The sequence below is a fragment of the Physeter macrocephalus genome, chromosome 16, assembly GCF_002837175.3.
Source record: "Physeter macrocephalus isolate SW-GA chromosome 16, ASM283717v5, whole genome shotgun sequence".
Classification (NCBI taxonomy): Eukaryota; Metazoa; Chordata; class Mammalia; order Artiodactyla; family Physeteridae; genus Physeter; species Physeter macrocephalus.
The window spans coordinates 65,164,294-65,182,896 of NC_041229.1; the positions used below are offsets into that span (position 1 = coordinate 65,164,294).

General features: G+C 46.8%; 2 protein-coding genes across 9 annotated transcripts in view; one reads left to right on the plus strand and one right to left on the minus strand.

The window, feature by feature from the left end:
- Nucleotides 1-18,603, minus strand: part of IRAG1 (inositol 1,4,5-triphosphate receptor associated 1) — a 120,258-nt gene that overhangs the window by 44,264 nt on the left and 57,391 nt on the right. For 3 of the 8 annotated variants that reach the window (XM_007115409.4, XM_007115407.4, XM_055078726.1), the window contains exons 3-10: nucleotides 17,986-18,086; nucleotides 16,407-16,477; nucleotides 14,562-14,735; nucleotides 13,420-13,497; nucleotides 12,619-12,671; nucleotides 12,370-12,417; nucleotides 10,485-11,102; nucleotides 8,276-8,354 (exon numbers count right to left, since the gene is read on the minus strand). In XM_007115409.4, coding sequence (XP_007115471.1) covers nucleotides 8,276-8,354; nucleotides 10,485-11,102; nucleotides 12,370-12,417; nucleotides 12,619-12,671; nucleotides 13,420-13,497; nucleotides 14,562-14,735; nucleotides 16,407-16,477; nucleotides 17,986-18,086 — 1,222 coding nt within the window. Of the gene's footprint in view, nucleotides 1-8,275; nucleotides 8,355-10,484; nucleotides 11,103-12,369; nucleotides 12,418-12,618; nucleotides 12,961-13,419; nucleotides 13,498-14,561; nucleotides 14,736-16,406; nucleotides 16,478-17,985; nucleotides 18,087-18,603 lie in introns of those variants that run through there. The other 5 variants (XM_007115408.4, XM_007115411.4, XM_007115410.4 and 2 more) reach the window with 5 other exon arrangements.
- Nucleotides 5,706-6,601, plus strand: LOC102989853 (ras-related protein Rap-1b-like). The gene is given in 1 exon segment (XM_055078727.1): nucleotides 5,706-6,601. A coding segment is annotated over 1 exon segment (492 nt). The 5' UTR covers nucleotides 5,706-5,721; the 3' UTR covers nucleotides 6,214-6,601.

Here is an 18,603-nt window from a genome sequence, read left to right on the forward strand (position 1 = left end):
ATGAAGGCCAAGATGTTGAGAGGAAGGAGGAGAGTGGTCCTAGAAGATGCTGGGGAGGTGAGCAGGGTTAATCGCACAGGGCCCCTTAAGCTCTGCTAAGGATTCTAGTGCTCACTTTGAGAGCAGAATGAAGCCTCTGAAGAGGCTGAACCAGATTTGCATTTCAGAGATTCCTCTCGCTGCCTGTGGATGGTGGATTGAACTGGGTGAGGAGGTCAGGAGTGCAAGCAGAGGGATGGGATAGGAGGTTGTTGAGGGAGCCAAGGGATTGGTAATGCCAGCAGGGCCTGAGCCTCCTTCACATCTGTGCCCCCAACATGCAGCCCAGGAACTGGTCCACAGTCAGCCTCATGTCTTTGGCTTGAAATGACCTGCGAATGATCAAGACCCAAACATCCTTCAAAGGGTCCCTGTGAAGAGAACTGGTTGGCTTGTTGGGAAGACCAGATGCAACAGGGAAGAGAGGCTCCAAGTCCTCAGAAACCGAAGGAGAGCCAAAGTTCTTAAGACTCCAGAATGTTCTAGATTTTCCCCATCTCCCAAAGGAACAGCCAACAATCATCAGGACATTTGATTGAGTTTTTCCCAATGAGCTCATATGCACTGTTGTATTTAGAACCTGTTAAGGGGACCAGACTTTCCAGCTCCCAGGGGGGGTTTACAATACCTTTGGTCCCAGGTACAGGCGGGGATGATGCTCTTTGATGGAGCTTTCAGAATGTAGGAAAAGGAAGTCACAACTCTGCTGATCAAGCACATGTGGTTGCCCGCCACATCTCCAGACTGCCCTATATACTGTGGAGCACAGAGTACAATGTCCCACTTAGCTGGCAAGAAAGAATTCTACAACCTTGATGACAGGAATTAAAATGTATGACAGGTTCCTGCTGGAATAAAGACCAGTATCACATAAAAACATTACATCAGCTCAGTGAAGTAGGTACTATTCTTACCCTCATTTTATAGATGAGCAAACAAGGCATCTAGAGCATAAGAAACTTGCCTGAGGCTATGCAGCTGGTAAGTGGGGAAGATTGAGCTTTTAACCACTCAGATTCTAGAAATGAGAGAAAAGTGGGAGGGAGGGTACCTTTACTGAACACCTCCCATGGTTAATTTTTTACAATTTAGTGTTTATAGGAATCAAACTCATTTGCCTGGTAATTTTATTTCTAAGATCCATCTTGTTCCCTGTTGGTATTAGATAGTGAGGTGGCGCTGTAGTAGTGGATGTCTACATTGTTATAATTTTTTGTAAGTTAACTTGGCAGTATGCATATATATTTAAATATAAATACCTTTTGATCAAGCAATTCTACTTCTAAGACACTATCCCATGGAAAAACTCATGCATTTCTATAAAGATACATCATGGAGAATGTTCATTATAACATCGCTTATAGTGGAGAAACAATACAAACAACCTAAATAGTAATCAGTAAGAGAAAGGTCAAACAATTTATATAGCTCCTCATACCACAGAATGCTACAAAGCAGTATTAAATTTTATTAAAAAACTAAAAGCTCCATATGCACTAAATGAGAAACTTTCTAATATTGTTATGTAAAAAAGACAATGTGACAGAGACAACTGGTCATCCACCAAAATCTGCCCTCCTCTGCTTCCATGCGAAAGGAGTTTAATATGGACATATGGCCAGCAGCCCAGCTAGTGACAACATTCCCCAGTATCCCTTGCTGCTAGGTATTGCCATGCCACATCATCACCAATGAACTGGGAGCTAAAAAGAGATATGCAACTCCCAGTTTACTTAAAAAAAAAAAAAAAAAAAAAGCCTGCTCTGAACTTCCATTGTTTCCCCTTCCTACAAGCTGGAACACAGATTTACCCATGATCCAGCTTCAACCATGTAGACAAGTGTAATACCTCAGGGGATGGAAAAATGACAACAGAGAAGAAACCAGGGTCTCCGAATGATCACATGGAGCAGAGCCACCTGTAACCCGACAGCTCACCTTAGAATTGTTACTTGAGCATGAAACAATCTTCTCTCTCCTATAGGTTAGCATACTTTGGGGCCTCATGTCAAAGCAACTTAGATTTTATCTTAATTAAAGCAGGAAGGTTGCAGAATACTTTGAAAGAGTTACTTACATAGAAATTTGGTAGTAAATATAAAAGAAAGTACACCATGACCGCATGCATTTTATTGCAGGACCATAAGGGTTTATTTCTATATATGGAAAATTATTAATATATTAAATGATATAATTTATATGAGTCTTTCAATAGATATGCAAAACAAATTGACAAAATTCAACATGAATCTTAAAACTTGGAAGAGAAGAATATATTTCCTTAAAATAATGAAAAATAAAAGTATAAAATAATACATGAAATAATATATTTTTATATTTTATATATTTTATCTTTCTACATATTATATGTTCTTCTATTTAGTGATGATATAAATATGAAATAATAATAAAAAGTTAAAATAGTGCATCTATTTAATAATTAGGTACAACATGGTCCTTGAAAGAAAAACACACAAAAAATTCAATTAAAAACAGAAAAAAGGGAGAGAGTGGCAGGGACATATATGCACTACCAAATGTAAATTAGATAGCTAGTGGGAAGCTGCCGCATAGCACAGGGAGATCACCTCTGTGCTTTGTGACCACCTACAGGGGTGGGATAGGGAGGGTGGGAGGGAGGGAGACACAAGAGGGAAGAGATATGGGAACATATGTATATGTATAACTGATTCACATTGTTGTAAAGGAGAAACTAACACACTATTGTAAAACAGTTATACTCCAATAAAGATGTTAAAAAAAAAAAAACAGAAAAAAGGCAAGAGTTCTCCTTATCACCATTGTCATATTAGAGAATGTTGCCAAAATAATGAAACATATACAGATATACAAGAGAAAGACACATACACATGCACAAGCACGCAACTAAGACAAATAGTGAATTTGATAAAATAAAATAACAGATTGTGAATGTGAAAAAATGAGGTATTTTGCAAAGTGGTCAAGACCCTTTGGATTTAGACACATCTGGGTTCCAATCCTGGCTTTAGCAATTAATTACCATGTGAACTTAATCTCCCTGAAACAATTTCCTCATCTGCAAAATGGGTATAATAAGACCCACCCCTCAGGGTTGTTGTAAGCATTAAGCGAAATATTGTCAAATGCTTAGCATGGGTCCTGGTACATAGTAATCACCGTAGTTATAATAATCATGCTAGTTAACCACTATTGTAATCACTCTACCATTTGTTAACAGTAATATTTATTATACAAGAAACATGTATAATAACAAGCAGCATTCATCTATGACACTAATTATCAGTTAGGAAAATCTAATGAAAAAAGTCTTCTTCATAAATAAGCAAAAATATAAATCATGTAGAATTTGTCTTAATAAGAGATATGGAAGACCTGTAAAAAGATCCTTAAATCTAGTAGAGGAAAAAGAAAGGAACACTTAAATTAATAGAGGGACAAACCACGTGCCTGAATGAGAACTAAATGTTTGCAAACTAAATAACTGAAAAATCTATGAACTATAAAACAAACAAAACTAGGACAGTTTTGAATCCAGTGTGTAGCCTTAAAGCAATCACAATTAAAATGTTGTATAAGATGACATAAATTTCACTTAGAGAATAGGTAGGTGAGAGGCAAAACTGGAAAAGACCTGGAGTCCATAAATCTTAGGTTAGAGCTAAGAGCTTTCTGAAGTGTCCTAGTCCGATAGGGAACAGAGGCCCAGAGAGGCTGAGGAACATATTTAAAGACACCAGACACCATTAAGTGGCATCTGGCCATGAACTCCAATCTCCTGAATTCTTGTCCAGTTGCTCTATTAATTTGCACTGAATCTTTGTATCTAGAATATAATGAATACTCTGAAAAAGAAGAGCAATGGAGGAGAAGTAACCCACTGTACACTAGAACATATTATAAGGCAGCAGTAATTAAAATGGTACAATACTGATCAGAATAAAACAGAATCAAGGGCCCAGAACCAGTCTTTGCTATACATTAAAAAAAGATGCAGCGTATGATTATCTAAGCCATAATGTAATAAGAAATATAAACACTATTAAAATATTATTGAGGTAACAGAATCTTAAGTCTTCAAATACCTATATCTTAAAACAAATTTCAGAGGTATTAGCAAAATAAATATAAATAAATCAAACTGTAGATAAACTACCAGAAAATAGATTTGCTATCCCAATTAAGGGGAAGTAATATTTTTATAATGATTTAAATAATAGAAGACTTTCAAAGGAAAAGATAGGCTAAAATTACTGTATAAAAACTTTATGATCTCTCTAAAATAATACAAAATTTGTTCAAAGGCAAAAATGAAAAAGTATTGACAAAAAATACAGCCAAAGAACGGTTACTATCTATAACATCTACATGTATGACCAACAAAAAACCCAAGACCCAAATGAACACATGAGTAAAGAAATGAATAGTTAATTCACCCATTAAGAAAAAAATATTTTAAAATTTTAAGTTTGGGCAAATTAATTGAAGTAATAATGGAATGGTATGCTCATTACTACTACTAATGGTAGTAATTGTTGTTATTTTGAATCATCTTGGTCTCATTACATTCTGGCCAATAAGGAGCAAAAGCAAAGCAAAGCAAAGTTTAGTGCAGGTAGTGTTTAGTGAGAAGACCCCTCACTCAGTCTACAGGGAGCATCACCCATTGGAGGCAATTTGGTAAATGCAAATATTCCTACAAATTTTCCTACACTTTGACCCTGTGACTCTCAAGCCTGAGAATTTATCCCAAGGGAGTAACTTAAAGGAAGAAAGAAAAAAAACCTACAAGTATAAAGTTGTTTATAGTAGTAGTGTTGTTAATCATAGTTAAAAGAACTGTAAACATCTGAAATACCCAACAATAGATACATCAATACAAAAGGAAACTATGTACCCATTAAATGATAAATATGAGGACAAGTCAAACTATAATGGAATTAGTTGTGAAATAAGTATTTTTAAAGTAGAAACAGGGGACTTCCCTGGTGGCACAGTGGATAAGAATCTGCCTGCCAATGCAAGGGACGAGTTCGATCCTTGGACTGGGAAGACCCCACACGTCTCAGAGCAACTAAGCCTGTGCTCCACAACTACTGAGCCTGCGAGCCACAACTACTGAAGCCCACGTGCCCAGAGCCTGTGCTCCGCAGCCACCGCAGGGAGAAGCCCGCGCACCGCAATGAAGAGTAGCCCCCGCTCGCCACAACTAGAAAAAGCCCACGCGCAGCAAACGAAAACCCAACGTAGCCAAAAATAAATAAAATTAAATCTTAAAAAAAAAAAGTAGAAACAGGAAGTTACATCTACACCACCAAATCAACTGTGAAAAAATTATAAATAAGGGTAAATACTGGAAAGAATAAAAATTGTTGCTTTTTCAGAATTTATGGGGTTGCGGGTGAAATTTTAAGATAAGTCTCTTCCTAGGGTTTTAAATCTGCTTTAATAAACAAGTTCGAAATTAAAAGTAGAGAAGTATATCATATTTTTCCAAAGATTTCATCTAAAGATGATTAATTTTTGTTTAATTAGTACTTTAAAAAATTGTTGGAGAGTCAGGCATGTAAGCCAGCCGGAGCGGCGGTGCCGGTAGCAGCAACCCGGAGGGAGCGCGAGGCGACGCTGGCTGCGGGTACCCGGTGACAGAGCGAGAAGTACTAAATTTTACAAGTTTGCACCATGCGCGAGTATAAGCTAGTCGTTCTTGGCTCAGGAGGAGTTGGAAAATCTGCTCTGACTGTACAGTTTGTTCAAGGAATTTTTGTTGAAAAATATGATCCAACGATAAAAGATTCTTATAGAAAGCAAGTTGAAGTAGATGCACAACAGTGTATGCTTGAAATCTTGGATACTGCAGGAACGGAATAATTTACAGCAATGAGGGATTTGTACATGAAAAACAGACAAGGCTTTGCATTAGTTTATTCCATCACAGCCCAGTCCACATTTAATGATTTACAAGATCTGAGAGAACAGATTCTTCGAGTTAAAGACACTGATGATGCTCCAATGATTCTGGTTGGTAATAAGTGTGACTTGGAAGATGAAAGAGTTGTAGGAAAAGAGCAAGGTCAAAATTTAGCAAGACAATGGAACAACTGTGCATTCTTAGAATCCTCTGTAAAATCAAAAATAAATGTTAATGAGATCTTTTATGACCTAGTGTGGTAAATTAACAGAAAAACTCCAGTGCCTGGGAAGGCCCGCAAAAAGTCATCATGTCAGCTGCTTTAATATACTAAATGCATTGTAGCTCTGAGCCAGGTCTGAAGAACTGTTGCCCAATTCAACAGTGCCAGCATTCCAACCTTGTTAAACCTACCAACATCTTAAATGGACTTTCTGTGGTGGTACTCTTTAAGAGGCAGATGAAAGCTACTACATCAGTTTGCACATTCTAATCATTTTCCAGTATCACAAGAGAGATTTTTATTTATATAATAGTCCTAGAGTATGCAGCTGGTAAAACCAGAGGCTACAATCCAGTATTATAGCTAAGAGACATTTTTCATCCACTAATGTTGTACATGTATGAAAATGGTGTACTGTATACTTTAACACACCCCATACTTTGTATTGGAGAGTACAATAATGTAAATCCTAAAAGCACCACTATTTTAGCATAATAGAAGAAAGTCCAAAGAGCTCCTATATAGACTACTCCAGATAAATTCACTTCTTTGATACTCGTAGCTTATTGTAATTTTTAAAAAATAAATTCAAGGTCATTATCATTGTATTGTACAAATAAGCGCTTTAACACAGCTATATAGTTTTTAATTTTTAAAAATCTGTGGAGACAGTGATCTCGTCTTTAAAATATGAGAGTCCTTTCAGTATAATGTCTTAAAGACGTTGCCTTTAATATCTGTTGGGAAGGAAATGTCCAGACTTTTCAAATCTTTTATCATGTTTCCTTTTTTGTTTACATAGGGAACAATGTTTATAGTTGTGTGTTCAGTGGGGGCCTACAACAAGAAGTGTATATTTTCAAACAATCTTTTAACGATTTAACAATTTTTGTAAATCATTTTCAGGCTTCTGCAGCTGTAGATTCTGTGAATCCCCTGCTTGCTCATGCATAAGTGTATTTGCAATACCAAATATACAGGTTTAGTATTTTTGCCTGTTAGTGATTGTTTCACATGTGTCACATTTTGGTTGAGATGTTAAATGGTGGATGAGTGCTGTGGATGTGAATGTGGGAAGTAATTTTAATCATGTGTAATGGGTCACAAGGCCTAAGTTGCAGTAACTATTGCTGTTTTATTTAACAATGCCTTGTTGCTTTGTATGCATTAACGTTTGGGTGTAAACATTGTGTGTCTATCCAACAGGGAGGCACAGTATTTAAATTGACCAACCTAATGTTACAACTCCTTTTGAGGTGGCCAAACGTAAACTAAAAGCCTTAATTAAAGTGGTGCAGTTTTGCATAACTTAGCATCAGTAGTTCATTAAATTTGGAATGCCAAAAAAAAAAATTGTTGGATGTTTTACTTCTGGGAATCTTGTCAATGTTGAATAGGTAGGTGTTAGTTACTATATTTCAGACTAGGTGCTTCCAACATGGTTGGTGGCACCCTGGACACAGCCACAGAACAATCTTTAAGCAGGTTTCTATGCTGAGAATGACCATGAGTAGCGTGAGCCATCGGGGGAAGTGAGTCAGGAGATGGGAGTTGGGGTGGAGGTGAGGCAAGAGACCCCAAGTCTTACTTTCTGAAGGCGAGTCTGGCAAGTGGGTGGGTGGGGCCTTGCAGCCACCAGGAGGGAAGGGCTGGGGTCTGGACTTTGTAGTGACAGCAGATTAGAAAGCAAGAGATGACTCTGATGTCTCAAAAAGAGGAACTGTTCTATCTGGGTGGCTTCCTGGGTGTGAGAGGAAACGGAAAAGGAAAAGGAAGCATCAGAAGTTCAGGCCTGGGTCACCCTTCCAGACCCACTAGGTGCTAACAAGGCTCAGGGAGGGCTGGAGGGGTCCAGAAGGGGGGCTGGTTGGAAGAAGACAAGTTTAGAGGTTTTCTGAGTGGGCAGGAAACGCCATCTGATTCACTTATTCATCCATCTGCAAATATTTACTGAGGGCCTGCTCTGCGTCTGGCCCACACTCGCCACTGGGATGGACAAAGGCCCTGACAGGATGTGCAGTATTTACACGTTCAGCTTCTTTGATCTGGAGAAAATGAATCTAGCCCCAGCCTGAGGAGAGCATCTCCCCAATCCCACCTACCTTTTTCCTGCTCAGCCGCTTCACTAAGGTCTGGAAGCTTGAGCCCCACTAAGTTCTGATTTCTTAACAGGATGTGCTCCTTTTTAGGAAAAGAAAGACAACGTTTCAGATGGTGACCTCAGGCTGGACTCTTCCCTCGGTTCTATGGCTCTGTGACCCCCTCAGTCTCACAGGGCAGCACTCGGGGCGGGGATAGTCACGACATCTGAGGGGCACCAGGAAGACTGCTCCTCTCCCAGCCTGTAAAGGTGTTAGAAACCCCACCATCAGCGCCCCCTTCCTTGGGTCAGGAATGGTCCTTCGCATGGCTGGCTTTTTAAATAAGCCTGTGAGCCTCAGGGCAAGGGAGCTGCCAGCCACATGGGGGCTGAAGGCTGGAGGACAAACAGAAGCAGAGCCCAGGGTTCTGGGGATAGGAGGGGCCCCTGGGTGTGTATGGAGCCGCCAAAGATGGAAACAATCTTTGTGATCTCATGGCTGTGCTCTGAGCCGCCTGGAGCTTCCTGCCTTGTTATTCTGGGCAGTGAGTGCCCACTTTCAAGACTTGTGACCTCCCCTGCCCCCAGTTCCTCAGTGGCCTGTGATGGCACCTCTTGAGTTGTTAAACTCTCCAGACGAATGAGGCCTGCAGATTGCCGTCCCAAGGCAGCAGGCCAATGGCCACTGCTGCCTGGGGCTTCGGCCAGCAGAGCCGAGGAGAGATGGGGATGCTGACGGCAGGTATGTGGCACAGGTAGGCTCACACCTGTTCCAAGTCCAAGACCGGCGCTCCCAAGTGGAAATGCCACACAGAGCTCCTTGGGCCTGTGACTTGTGCTTCTAAGGGGATTTTCAGTGTCCCGGTAGCAAAGGCCACTTGGACAGTGGGCCAGGGCCCTTGACCTGTTTCCTTAACCAGAGGCCCGCAACCAAGCAGCTCTCAACACCCTGGCTTGGGCTGGAGGTGCGGTCAGACGCAGGGCAGTGGTTCACGGGGTGGGGCCTCCAGGTTCTGTGTGGTTTTCTTTGCTGCAGAGAGGAACTGGCAGGGGTCTGGGGGGTGGCCTGTCACCTGGGCCTGGCCTCTGCTGCCCGGAGGCACATGAAGGCAAATGCCTGTCTGGTCTCCTTGGCGTCACCTTCCCCAGGGGTCTGGGACTGCGGCCCACCAGGGGTGGCCCTTGCAGGTCTGTGCTGACCCGCTAGTTAGTGAGGTCTTCCTGGCTGGGTGGGCTTTTCCGTGTATAATGTTTTTAACCTCAGCAGCCAGGCCCCAGCTCCCCCGGAGCCTCCAACGCAGAAAGCTTCTGTGCAGGACAGTGGCCACGGTTGGAACGCATTCCTGCTAGTGCAGACCCCCAACCCCGCACTTGCTCTTGACCGCTGTCAAGTGCCTCTTTTCCTTCCCTGTCCCACGGCCCCTCTGTAGGGGAGCCAGGAGGGCCTCGTCCAACTCCAGCTGTGCGGGTGCCAGGCCCCACCCCATGGAGTCCCGGCTGCCTTGGCCTGTGGCCTGGGTTGGCCCTCTGGGGAAGTGGGGCTGGGGTAAGGATTTCTTTTTCCTGTTAATCTCTTCTCTTCCTCACACCCTGGGCTCTCTTCCCCTGCATCACTGGATGCCCCCCAGTCATTCCATGAATAGGGCAGTAGCCACATGAGAGACAGCTGTGCCTGGTTTGACGGCCAATGACAGTTAGGGACATCAGGGGTGTTAGAAGAAATTCACCACAGAGGGAGCAGCCCCTCACGGCCATGTTTGGATGGATTTGAGGCCCTTTGTTAACAGGCATCAGGAAGTAAAGCTTGGGGGGCAAGATGGAGGGAAAAGCCATTCCATCCTTGCCCCATCCTAGGCATGACAAGGTGCTCCATCAAAGGCTTCTTGTTCATGAGCCACCAGCTCCAGTTAGAGAGGAAAACACAGCCCAGGACTCAGGGCCCATGTGTCCTTCAATATACCCACCTTCCCCTTGAATGTGGCTTTGTGTGGCAGCTCTACACCAGCTGACCTCACCCGAATGAGCAGGGTAAAGGCACGAAAGGTGATATTTATGAAGGACATGCTGCCCAGTGGGCTGGTTTTCGGGGTGGGGAAGTTCAGGGCTCCACAAGGCCCACGTCTGGGTCACAGCTGTCCCGCCCCAGGCCCAGGTCAGCCCGGCCCAGAGGCCCTCAGCCCAGGTTGGGGACTTGGACGAACACCCTGCCCAGCAGGCCCCCAGGAACCCACCTCACGGAGTTTGGTCAGTTTCTGCATCCGCACTGGCTGCACTTGTATCTGAAAGTCTTTAAGTCCAGGAGCCTTGGCCACCTTGCTGCCAGCTTTGCCTGAAAGACGCTTCTCTTCCTCTGCCAGCGGCACCTTGGCAAGCACTTTCTGCAGCCGGGGGCCGGGTTCTTCGGGACCGCTATCCCAGGAGACACCCCGCAGCAGGGGCGGCCGGGACGCAGGGGGCCACAGCTCAGCTTTGGAGCCAACCTTGGACCCTGTGGGCTCTCCGACTGTACTTTTACCCTGGGGGGACTGGGGAGCCGCCCCTCCAGAGCACTGGGTTGGGCTTCTGGGCAGAGGGTTGCCCTCCTTGGTGGTCTTCAGAAGCGGCTTCCCTAGCTCGCTCTCAACAGAGCCAGGCTGGGGGCTGTTCAGGGCCATTTTCCCACCACTGCCTGTGCCAGAAGCTGGGCCCTTGGGTATGGCCTCTGGGAGATGGAGGGGATCAAAGTTTTCCTTTTGTTCTATTGCAATTTCTTTGGACTTCTCAACTGTGGGAGAGCGAGGAGTCAGCCTGCCCTGAGACACTTTCCTCTGGTCATTCTGCTTCCGGTCAGCTAGCCCTTTGAGGACATTCTGAAAGAGACAAGGTAGAGCTGGGACCCCGGGGGACGGTTGGAGGGGAGAAGGGTGGATTCACCTCTGCTGTGGGGTCTCTATCCCCATGGACCCTGCTAAGGGACCCGCATGTGTGTGTGCGCGTGCGTGCGCACATATGCGTGCGTGTGTGTGTCTGTGTGTGTGTGTGTGTAGGGGTGGGGAGGTGTTGGAGAGGTATGGGCTAGGTAGAAAGGGAGGACTTCTCAGTCACATCTGAGCCGGTAAAGGGGACGTACAAACAAGCCTGAGGTTTGTAAAACAGACAGGATAAGGGGACCTGCCATTCAAAACCTGCCAAGAACTTCCCAAGGGCTAGGCGCTGCAGAGGACAGTGGAATGGAGGGCAGCCACAAGTTTTGGCTTTGACTCTGTTGCCCCAGATTCTCGTCCTGGCTCTGCCTGGCGAGGCCCTTAACTCTTAGGGATTCAGATTTCCCGTCAGGTTTGTGAACGCCCTGAAATTATATACAAATGTATATGTGTGTTTGTGTGTTGCATGTATTTTTCTGGGAAGAGAGTCCATAGCTTTTGACAATCTCTCAGAGCGTTCTATGATCCAAAAGAGGTTACAGATCACTGAATAAGGGGGTTCTTGCAAAGCTGATAGCTTGCTGTTCAGAAGTTCCAAGATTCTGTACTCTTCTTTCATTTCCCAAGGGAAACCTGCTTTGTGAGGTGCAGGTTTGTGGGTCTGTCTGGGTATTTGTGTGGCTGTCTTGCATGTGTGCTGAAACTCTACCGGAGGACTCTATCCCAGACCCAGTTCTAGATGAGATTATATTCTATGCTGCCCTTGACACCACCTTGAGCAGGTGGTTCTAAGCAGGTGTGGGGCTCTTTGTTTGCTCGTCAGCAAAGATGAGGTTTTCCAGGCTGCCCCCAGGAAGAGTCCCAGCTAGGGGCTGGAGCTTTCCTGCAATTTTCACTAGAGCTGATGGGGGCAGCAGTCTTGCCTGGCTGTTGCTGGGCCCAGTGGTCCCCCTGGTCTCTGGCAGCAGCCTGACTGGGAATGTAGGACTATGGACAGGACTACCATGGAGGTCATCCCCACTGAATCCCACAGCCTCACCCCCTCCACCTCAGACTTCCAGTCACCGTAGGGCAGAGGAACCTTCTAGATTCCTCAGCCTTGACCTTCCACTCACGCACACCCACTGGCAGGCTGCCCAGGGCCAGCCTAGGCTTCTGGGACACCGTGTCTCCCACACTCAAATCATCCAAACTGGGCAGACCTCAAACTCACAGGCTCGCCAAGGGGAGGTGAAGAGACTTCGGCCTCATCCGCCTTCTGCTGGAGAATGTAAACATGAGTCAGTCAGCAATGTGAAGAGACCAAATCTCTTGAAACGCCCTCAAGGAGACCCCTACAGTGGTGTCGATGTCTCTCCCACCCAGCACCCTCGCCTCCAGCGGGTCATGGAGGGCCTCTCAGGTGTTAAGGGGTAAGAGGAGAGACTAGTTGACATAGAAACCCCAAACGGTGCCCCATTACCTGTGGCGGTGCTCCAGGCAGAGGGGACACTGGGCCACTGAAGGCATCCAAACCTAAAATGGTCCAGACACTGGCGAGTGATGTCCAGCACCCCAGACCCTCAGCTGTCCCTTTAGCAAAAACGCATCTACCTCCCCAGAATGTCCTCCCTTGGGTCCCTCGGGCCCAGGAGCCAGTAATGCCCGTGCTTGCTGAGTACCTCTCACAATGCCAGGCTCTGTGGGGAGCCCCCATCTAATCATCACAGAAACAACATGAGGAGGCAAGGGCAAAGGGAAATCAAGGCCACGCAGCCGGAGTGTCAGCGCTGGCATCCGAACCCAGGCCGTCTGGCCCGAGCCTGAGCTTGCCCCGCAGCTCTGACAAGGGTAGGCCGCTCTCCCTGGCACCCCACCACTACCCTGGCTGAGCTGAGGGTGTGGCCCTGAATGCAGCCTAATGAAAGGGAAGCACTCAAAACACAAAGAGTGGCCCAAAAATAGAGGCCTTTGCAAATAAGCTCTGAGGTGACCTCCCTCCAGGTCCTCTCTGGGCAGAGGGCCCCAGCCATAGCCCCCTTCTCCCCATCCTCATCCTGGGCTAGGCCTACCTCCCCACGCTAGCTTGAAACCCCAAAGAAAGCACATCTTCCTCCTCTGAGGCAGCCTAGACAGGTCCCTGGGGAGGGGGCCAAACGGGGGTCCTGACTGGGAAGGCTGCAGGATGGGAGTCCTGGGGCCCAGGGGAGGGACTGAGCCGCCACCCAAGGCGGGGAGCCAGAGTGGGCAATGCCGTGGGGTTTGGGGGGGAGGTGGACCTCACCAGGCCGCTTGGGGACGGTGAGGGAGTTGCTCTGAGAGGACCCAGGAGAAGCTCCGGGGCTGAGGTTTGAGGAAACAGCTGTGGAGACAGACACAAATTGGCACGCATTTGTGAAGGTTCAGGACTTCAGCCTAACAAAGACATCCTTTCAGGTATTTCTCGCCTCTGGGGACTTGTCTGCCTCTTCAGGTTCAGGGGCTGATTCTGGACTCCATATAAGGCTCCTACCACAGCCCAATGCCTCCCTGCTGCCAGCCCAACAGGGTGGGGGGCGCTGGGGTCATTTGGGGGAGAGGGAGGGTGATTGGGGTCACACTCCTCAGTCTGCCTGGCCTCACCGCAAAGCACCTTCTAGAAACAGAGGACCTGGCGTTGCTTGGCAGTTACAGCTCCAAAGGCTATACCTCCTAGACTTGCCAGGATGGCTCTGATTTCAAATGTGTCCCTTCCCTCCTAAGTACATTCAGATTTGCTTAACTGCCCCAAATTTTTGCTCAAGGAAAAGAATGACTTTAGCCAAAGGGATAGCAGGAGAATTTCAGAAAACCTTTCTTCTAATCCAGAAATTCCAGAGAGACACCAAAGACCACACTTCCCTTCCCTAGGATCCTTCCCGGGGCACAGCTGGAGGTCAGGGAGAGAGAGCCCAGGGCCGGCCTCTCCTGACCTTTGCAGAGGAGGTGCCCACAGATCAGGGCCTCCTGGGGACGGTGGGAGACCACACAGACTCCAACCCTGCAGGGTGACCCGGGAGTCTGTGCACTCGGGCATCACACAAAGGGCTTCTCTCCAGGCAGTCAGGGACTGGGGAGCCCAGGTCAAGTTCATGGGTGTCATATGGGCTAGCACTTCTTGGCAAAGCAGGAAGACACAATGGTCACACATAGGCCCCCAAAAATGGAAAGCAGAGTTTTCTGGGCTAGAGTTGGGTCAGTATTTCGGAGCTTCTGATATGGGGCAAGATGCCCTCTCCTCACAGGATCCTCTCCACGAGGCTCAGTCCTCCTGGGCCCAAGAGGCCTGGGGGCAGGCGCGACGAGGGCTGCCCCCCGGAAGCAGGGCTCCTGCTGCAGCTGGGGCTGGGCCCTCCTCAACACCCGCCCCCCATCGGAGGGCCTCAGGGCGGCCACCTGTCGTCCTACCTGACGGGCAGTCGCCGGGGCTGCTCCTGGACTTCCTCCCGCGGCGGGTCAGGAACCGCTCACTCACCGACTTGGCTTCCTCCAGCAGCGCCAGGTTTTTCTTCTTGTCCTCCTCTGAGATGCTGATGTCCGGCAGCTGGCCGTTTACCAGGTCAATGATGTGCCCCGCAGGGTCTGCAGAGGGAGGGTGAGCACGGCGTGAGAGCCACGGAATGCTTGGTCCCCAACCTCAGCCCTGCCCCCCAGCCCCTACCCCTCAGCCCAGGGACACTGCCCAGAGGGGACTCGGCCAGCCAAACCTCGGCCTGATGCCAGGTCCTGGAGAGGGCTGCGTGGGGACAGACAGGGCTCCCCCAGCAGGCCTGACCCCTCCAGCTTGTAGCCGGTGGATGTGGCAGGTCCTCTGTCACAAATGGCCATGAAGCCACCTAGGTTCCCAGTACCGTCCTCAACTCTGCCATGAGGGAAGGCCATCAGGAACCCCACCTGTTCTATCTGCTCCCCTAGTGTTCTTCCTTCGGTCTCTGTTTCCTTAACAAGAAAGTGAGCTTAACATATGTGGATAAAGGAAGCACTCCAAAGATCATGGGCCAAAGACACAATCCCATGGCCACCTTCCCTCCTTTTTCCCTCTACTCACATTGTTTACTCCCATCCTTCTCCATAACTGCCCCTTCTCCAGGACGCATTCCCTGAGTGACACCACCTCTCACCCGGCTGCTCCGAAACGTAGGAGTCACTCCACACTCTTCCCTCTTCCTCAGCTCCCCCCAGGTCCAACCAACTCAGCATCAAGTAAGTATCTCTGGAACCTGTGCCTCATCGCCAGTCTTGCTCATCAGCTGTAACTTACCTGCACAATTACATCAGCCACCTCATAGGTCCTCCACCTCCAGGCTTTCTGCTCCATCCCATCCTCCACTGCCTATCAGAGTGACCTTCCTAAGGGCCATATCTGACCATGCAATTCTCCTGGTCCCCAGTGTGACGTCCAGATGCCTAACTGCGCCCACAGCCACTTTTCCTGATCCCACATACTCCTCTCCTCCAGCCCCTTGGTAGTGAATGGCTCCCGTTGTGCCTCTCCAGCCTCCATTCCTCCTCCTTCTGGTCATAGCTCCCCAGTTTGCACTGGGTGAAACTCGTCTGAGTCTCAATCATGTTATAGGAAGGAGCTAAGCAATACTGCCCGTCTCAGCCCAAGTGCCAGTGATGGAACCATGTACCATCCTCAGCCAGCCAATGAGTTCAATCCCCGTAGGTGACTGGTTCAGGGATGGCCATGGAGGCCAGTGAGAGGCAACTCTGAGAACGGTGGTGGGTATATGGGGAAGAGGAGCTCTCTTTTCACTGAAGGGATGTAAGTTGCTGGTAGCCATTGGCCCAGAAGGAAGCCAACCCACAAGAGAGGAAACTTGGGAGATGGGATGGGATGATTGCTAATGATACAACATGAGCATCTGGGTTCAGCACTCCCTGAAAACACAGACCCTGGCTTTTATTTATTTTTATGTGTTGTGGCATCAGCTAGTTTAAATTGAGTTTCTCTCACTTGAAAGAGTGCTGACACACAGCCAAGCATTCAATTGCTCTGTTACGGCTCCTGCTCACCAACAAAATTGCTCTCTCCACCCAAATGACGTTTCCTCCCTCTTGTCTATCTGTCCGACTCTCTAAGGCACAGCTCAGATACTCTCCCCTCTGCACTACTAATCTGAGAAGCAGACGGGGGGAAGGGGCCAAGCCCGGCCAAGCTGCCAGACCTCAGTCTTCCTACTCAAACACACCTTCAGTTGGACCCCTATCTCCGGTGGCAGAAATAAGACAAATCGGCCTAGCCCTTACCCACAGAAGTCAGGGGAGCAGTGGAAACCTTCAGGTGTCGGTGAGAAAGCCTCCTGTGGGGACTGTGGGCTCTGAAAGGCCAAACAGAGTCATCTCATTAGGAAACTTTGTCCACAGCTGGTAAATAGGTGACCAGATGCTTGCATATTCTTTCAAAGTCATCCTAGAGCATCATCTTACAAGCTTGTTATTTTTTCAAGGGCGAAAAAATATGGGCATTTGTTAGAAATGCAAATTCTCAGGCTTCACCCACCGACAGGATCAGAAACTCTGGGGATGAGGCCCAACTATCTGTGACTGAACAAGCCCCGGCCCCAACCCCAGGTGACCCTGATGCTCTCTGAAGTTTTCAAACCACTGCCCTTTGTAACTTTGACGATTTAGTATTTATTAGGGTTCAGACTCTGAGTGAATATCTAACTTGCAGAAAACTCATAAACTGTGAATAATTGCCTGGTAGAGATGCAGATGATTTCTGCTGGGGAGAAAAGATAAAAATAAGGTTTCATTGCCCTGTGAAACATTAACCTATCTTGTATCTAACTTAGCAATCTTTTCTTTTCTCTTTTTAAAGATGTATTTATTTATTTATTTTGGGGGGCTGCGTTGGGTCTTCATTGCTGCACGCAGGCTTTCTCTAGTTACAGCGAGTGGGGGCTACTCTTCGTTGCCTTGCGCGGGCTTCTCATTGCGGTGGCTTCTCTTGTTGCAGAGCACAGGCTTTAGGTGTGCAGGCTTCAGTAGCTGTGGCACGAGGGCTCAGTAGTTGTGGCTCGCGGGCTCTACAGCACAGGCTCAGTAGTGTGGCACACGGGCTTAGTTGCTCCATGGCATGTGGGATCTTCCCGGACCAGAGATTGAACCCATGTCCCCTGCATTGGCAGGCAGGTTCTTAACCACTGCACCACCAGAGAAGTCTCTAACTTAGCAATCTTATTCCAGCTTTCTTTTCCTCCTCACTGATTATACTACGTATATCCATTTCTCGTATCCTCCTTTGAACTGGCTTTGTTATCCTGATGGTCCCCTCATTAATGAGTTAAGTAAATCTTTGACACATGCTCACTATATATCTGTGTTAGAATTATCTTTGTAACTTTTTGGAAATTAAACTTAGAAAATCTCATTCCAGCTAGACCAATGCATGGGCTAGTGCTGTGTAAAACCGAGGCAGGGACATCCCTGTGCATGTGAGCCAGTGTCCCTTCCAAGAGATCATCTTCCACACAGGACCCAGTTTGGCCAGAAGCAGGATTCTAGTAAAAAATTCACATCTTTTAGGTCTGTTTGAAAATATCTGGGCAGTTATTATAGAAAACTCCCCTGCTATGAGCTGTGCTTTTCTGAAAGGTTAACAAAGTGCAAAGAGCCAAATCTAGGAGAGAAGAAATAATTTGTGGGGAAAAGATAATGGAAAAATCCCAAGCTCTCTCTCCCATTTTGAAAAACTGCTTGATTGTATTTCATTAATAAAATGATCAAGAACAAAGAAAAGATTTGTAAAAAATAGAGCTGTCTAATCTGCACATGCTAGGAAATATTGCTCTTTACAGCACAGATTAGGCAAATAGGAGGTTACCTGTTGACCAGGTTTTTGTCAGTTTCTTCTTCCGGTGAACTGGCATCCCCAGTCAGGATGATGGTGGGTGGACTGCAAGATATTCCTGCGGTGGGAGGGCCCTGGTTGTTTAGAACAAAAACACAGATGGAGTTAAGCTCCTAGGAGCTGGAGCCCTTATTCAAGTATCATGACACTCAGAGACTTCTTGACAAGGGTCAAATGCTGTTTATTTGGATTATTCAGGGGGAAAAAAAAAGGCAGTTTCTCCTTCATTTACCGAGCTTAACTTGGTCTATTTTCATGCACTAAGATTAGGGAACTTCTAAGCCATCCCTGGTTAATTCTCACTAACAATGTAGGAAAAGAATGGTGCAGGGTCCTCAGGCTGCAACCAGCCTGGTTGGGGAAGGATGTAGGCCAGCAGAAAAGGCAGTAACACCACACATTCCCAATACTCAGTGACGCCCTACATTTGGCTAATTGTGACCTTTCAATAAAGGTGATTTGTTCCATGGATAATGGAACACGCTTTAACTTTTGTAACTTTGTAAAAATGTTTATCTACATAAATACACATTTCTGAAATAAGAACAAAAGTTAGGAGCCAATCCTTAGATTTTTGAGATAGTTTGCAAT